Below are 4,750 nucleotides of genomic sequence, written 5' to 3'. Positions count from 1 at the left end.
GTGGACGAGCTCAACTATGGAGGCTCTAATGACAATTGAAAAGTGTGCCCATGGATAGAGGCTAGGCTACAACAAAGGTGGTGGTTCAAATACGTGATTCAACTTGGACAGCTTTCATGTTACTACGGCACGGGCATGTGATGTTTAACAAAAAAATTACTACAACAACCTCCAAACCTTAAACTTCTATCTAGACTCCGTAAATCAAACAGCACAATAACAAAAAAAAAAATTATGGATGGCAACTAGGACAGGTACTACTTTCCTATTCCCAAACCTATATTTTTGTGGGTACCTAGACAAATATTGAGTATCCAACGAGTTTTTAATTTTAATTATATATTTATATATTTTGTAATAATCAATATGTAAATTATTATAAGAATAATATAATATTTTTATGTTAAATTTGTGATCATAATCAAATAGATGTAATTTTTATGAAATAATAATAAAGTATATGATATATAATATTAAAATAATAATATACAAGTATAATATATATAAAAATTTAATTATAAACTAATTTATAAATTTGTGGGTACCCATTGAGCGGATATCATAAAACTCATTCTCACTCATAAGTTATTATTGCGGATACTCATGGATCGAGTTTTTTTGTCATCCCTAAGTAAAATGTACAAGTTAGACTAGAAGTAAATTTCCATATCAAAACCTATTATATCATGTAAATTCAAATTCACCTTCATAGTGATTATAGGAGGAAAGAGATGGAAGGAAGAAAAAATAATTAATCTAAATAATCAAGAAACACAACATTAGTTCTACAAAAAAGCTTATTTCCTTCAAACCTTTCAGCTTGAGGAAAAGTTGTAGAAAAACTGAAGAATGACAACAAAACAGTTTTTATTTTACTAAGAGAGGTTTCCTTTTAGTTAAAAAAAAAAGAGCCTTCTTTTTCACTTTGTTCTTGTAATGACTCTATGAGTAAGATCTATTAGGGCTCTCCTTGATTTTTTCACTTCCTCATCATCATTTTGAGGTAAGGAATCAATTGCTGCAGCTGCAAGGTTAGCATGTTTCACTGCTAGCTCCCTTGTCCTCTGTATACCTCTGCTCTTTCCAAGATACTCCAAAGCCTGTGCATGGCAGATACAAAAAATTATATATAATATGATTAATAAGCTTGTATGGTTTGGTTTTTAATTTTCCAAATGATTGATGCGCGAGGTGTACAACAATAACCAAGTCTTTATCCCACTAAATGGGATCAGCTATATGGATCGAACAACGTCATAAATACTCTATGATAAATCATGTTCATTAACCAAACATTGAGTCTAAGTCTTTCTTTTTCATTTCTCATATGATTTTTCTTGGTCTCCATCTTCCTTTAGGAATTGAACTAGCTTTCCATTTGGTCTACTCTCCTTACGGAGGCTTCTACCGGTTTCCTCCACACATGTCGAAGTTACTGAAGTTGTGGTTATATATGAGGTGTATATTCTCAAATTCAGTATTATGACTTCAAAATATAACAATGACAACCAGCACTAAAGATTTTTCCTACAAGGTCCTCTATGGATAAAATGAACTCATTGTGTTTTATCATATACCAAGAAATGCCATAGTTAGAATGACTTCAAAATATGAATGAAATTAATATAATATTAGCTGCAACAAATCATGCTAAACAGCTTCATTGCCAAACAAAAACTGAGCTACTTTGCAACATATCTGAATTCTGCATAATTAGATCTTAACAATTCTACAAGTGGTCAAGCAAAAAAGACTGTTGGTGTAAATAAAAACTAGAAGTTTAATTTTGCATTGTAGCCTATACTGAGATTTTAGTTATAAAGGTGGGAAACAATGGGCTTACATTCCGAACCACTTTATTAGAGAGGCCCTAATACTTACTCAATCAATATAAAAAGCATGGTTTGGGGCACAAGACTCTCACTTAGTGGGATGTGAGGAGGGGTAAATGTATACAGCTTTATCCTCATAAGCGAATAGGTTGTTCCCAGAATTTGAACCTCTGACTTTGTAGTCATTAAACAACAATTTTACCATTGCACCTAATTCACCCTCTACTTCTTCAATGACCATACCAAAACTAATTTCAATCTCTTAAAAAGGCAGATTCACTGAAACCAGAGATTTCAAGGTACTAGTTTCTCTTGTTTAGTGGCATAATATCTAATTATGTACAATACATGCAGCAAAGAACATCACATTAACTTACAAGATCAATGTTCTTAGGGTTTTCAAAGCCTTCGTCTACAATTGCACGCAACTGAGGGAACTCCTCCATTGCAAACAACATTGGAGCTGTTACAATTCCCTGCAATAATTTGTTGGGTCAACACCAGGTGAGTAGTATATTGCAAATCATAACACTGGGACATTAATATCAATGCAAATATAAATTCTAAATGCTGTCAAAAAAGGTCAAGAAAAAGCAACACAAATTACATATTTCAAGTTAAAGAACTGATTTTTTTATTTCTCTTATTTATCTCATTTAGGAGGATTTTTTCGGGAAGATTTCTATTTGGGATTTACTTCATTCAAGGTATTACTGAATTAATAATCAATGTTATAACAAGTTCCTTAAGAAATAAACAGTAAGCCTCACATGTAAAGTATGTGTGAGGAACTATATACAGAATGTTTACCAAGGATGGACCTCAATACTTGGATTTTTTTATATGGCCAATAAAAAAGGAAGCTGCTAATGACAAACAGTTTAATTGGGTTTAAATCAAGCAAGTACAAATACCACATGATTCATCAACAACACCAAATAAAATATGCTTAATAATAAAGATTGTTATTTCATTCAAATCTACTCATAAATGATGTCCAATGAAAAGCTTATAGTCATATAGATACATGTACAATCAACAAATTAACTTAATGAAGATAGACCAACGAAAAACTATGGTTTTACAACTGACAGTGTGTATGGTATTTTACTAACTTGACCATCAATAATTTCATAGGCTTTCATCAAATAATCTTGAAATTGTAATTGAAAATTCAAAATCAAGACTTGATGAAATTTATAACAAGAATAATGATGAGATTACATGGCAAATGTCTGATAAAGAACCCTTTCCAAGTGAAGCCGATGTGCCTGTGAAATCAAGCACATCATCTATCAATTGAAATGCCAAACCCTGCAAAACAGTGGTGAGCGAATTAAATTATGCCATCCATAAAAATTCATACGCAGAAACATATATAAGTAATATAACAACATGCACAGACATGTAGAAAGATAAACTAAAATTTTGCCAAATGAAACAGTGGGCCCATCTTTGAATGCTTATTCCCATCACACTTAAAAGTGTAAATCAACATGATACACACCACATTTTTTCTGTAGTCAAAAGCAAGCATAGCTACTTCTGCTGTTTGCCCTGCAAGGATGGCTATTGCCTTGCAACTATTTGATATTAAGGATGCAGTCTTGTAGTATGTCTTTTGCATATAATGTTCCATGCTGAAAACATAAACAGTTGTTAGAAATTAAACAAACCATAGATGACCGAATCTTTATGATTCAATTTAATCTTAACTCTTACGAGTTAAGGCTGACCTATAACTATGTGTTTGCACAAGGGAAAATCAAATGAACTTCTGTAATTAATAGAAGCCAGTAATTTTGTACATAACCATAAATTACTAATAGTGAAACAAATTATTTGAAGTAAACGTTAACTTTCTATTACAATGAAAGACACAAACAAGTGACTGAAACACAACTCAAAAGCATACCTATACCTTTGATCAGATGTTGTAGTCATTTGCATGGTCTCCCCTGTAACAAGATGCTCTACAACTTTTGCCAACAAAGATACAACCTACAACCATATAGTCCTTAGGCAGATGATATGTGAATAATTATATGCAGCATCAATGAAACCAGGTATTTCATACATGTTTACAATTTAACATACATATACAAGTATAACATATTACCCATTTAACCTACCTCCGTGTTTTTCAAAGAGGCTAGAGCAACACAAGCCCGAGAGAGCAAAAAATCTCCGGCCAATACTGACAACTGCATCAAAGTAACACATAATATAGCAAGAAAAAACTCAGGCAAGCTACATCCACCATACTATGACAACATACATGAAGAAAATGTGACTAAAATTTGGCAAATAATAGACAGGCAGAAGGAAACAACTTTATGCACATACCTTATTTCCCATTACAACATTTAATGAACCAATACCACGCCTGGTATCTGCATCATCCAATACATCATCATGAAGAAGACTTGCCACCTGTGACAAAATAGTGACATTAGTTTGTGATAGTAATAATGGATTATTTTTTTGTCTTCAACTAAAAAAAGGTGCTTCAGAATTATCATTGGGCACTTTCGTGGTACACAATAACCTAAACAGCCAGCAAATTTTCCAGGGAGTGCGGGAGCAGATATCCTAATAGAGAAAAGTCCATTAAGTGCTAATTTCATTTCTATTAATAGAAAGAAAAGAGAGATCCTAAAGGAAACAATCAATATATAACTTGAACAGCAAGCTCCAGAAGGTAAAGCAATGAAAAGATCTATTGACTGTGCTAAGACACTTTAAGGGACAGTTTGAAACTGTTCGTTCCTACCACGCAAGAAGTGCCTATACACAGGTGCGGAGCTATGAAGGGACAGGAGGGGGCAACCTGGATTTTTTTTTTTTTTTTAATACTTTCTTTTTACAATTTTCCTACGAGAATATATTTGTTGTCTCACAAAGTGTGTCGCTTCATG

General features: G+C 32.8%; 1 protein-coding gene across 2 annotated transcripts; it reads right to left on the bottom strand.

Moving 5' to 3' along the window:
• On the bottom strand, positions 733 to 4,544 carry LOC109350135 (solanesyl diphosphate synthase 3, chloroplastic/mitochondrial-like). 2 transcript variants are annotated; one of them, XM_019591282.1, is made up of 7 exons: positions 4,179 to 4,543; positions 3,965 to 4,036; positions 3,748 to 3,833; positions 3,340 to 3,472; positions 3,057 to 3,146; positions 2,210 to 2,308; positions 733 to 1,100 (listed from the first exon to the last, which is right to left on the bottom strand). In XM_019591282.1, exons 1-7 carry the CDS (start codon positions 4,188 to 4,190, stop codon positions 921 to 923), a joined length of 672 nt encoding a protein of 223 aa, XP_019446827.1. In that variant the 5' UTR covers positions 4,191 to 4,543; the 3' UTR covers positions 733 to 920. The 2 variants fall into 2 exon arrangements, with proteins under 2 accessions (XP_019446827.1, XP_019446828.1); XM_019591283.1 differs by lacking the exon at positions 3,965 to 4,036 and having other exon boundaries at positions 921 to 1,100; positions 4,179 to 4,544.

Source organism: Lupinus angustifolius, chromosome LG06 (assembly GCF_001865875.1).
Source record: "Lupinus angustifolius cultivar Tanjil chromosome LG06, LupAngTanjil_v1.0, whole genome shotgun sequence".
NCBI lineage: Eukaryota > Viridiplantae > Streptophyta > Magnoliopsida > Fabales > Fabaceae > Lupinus > Lupinus angustifolius.
Note: the sequence above shows the minus strand (reverse complement) of the source record. Positions and strands in the feature narration are given on the sequence as shown.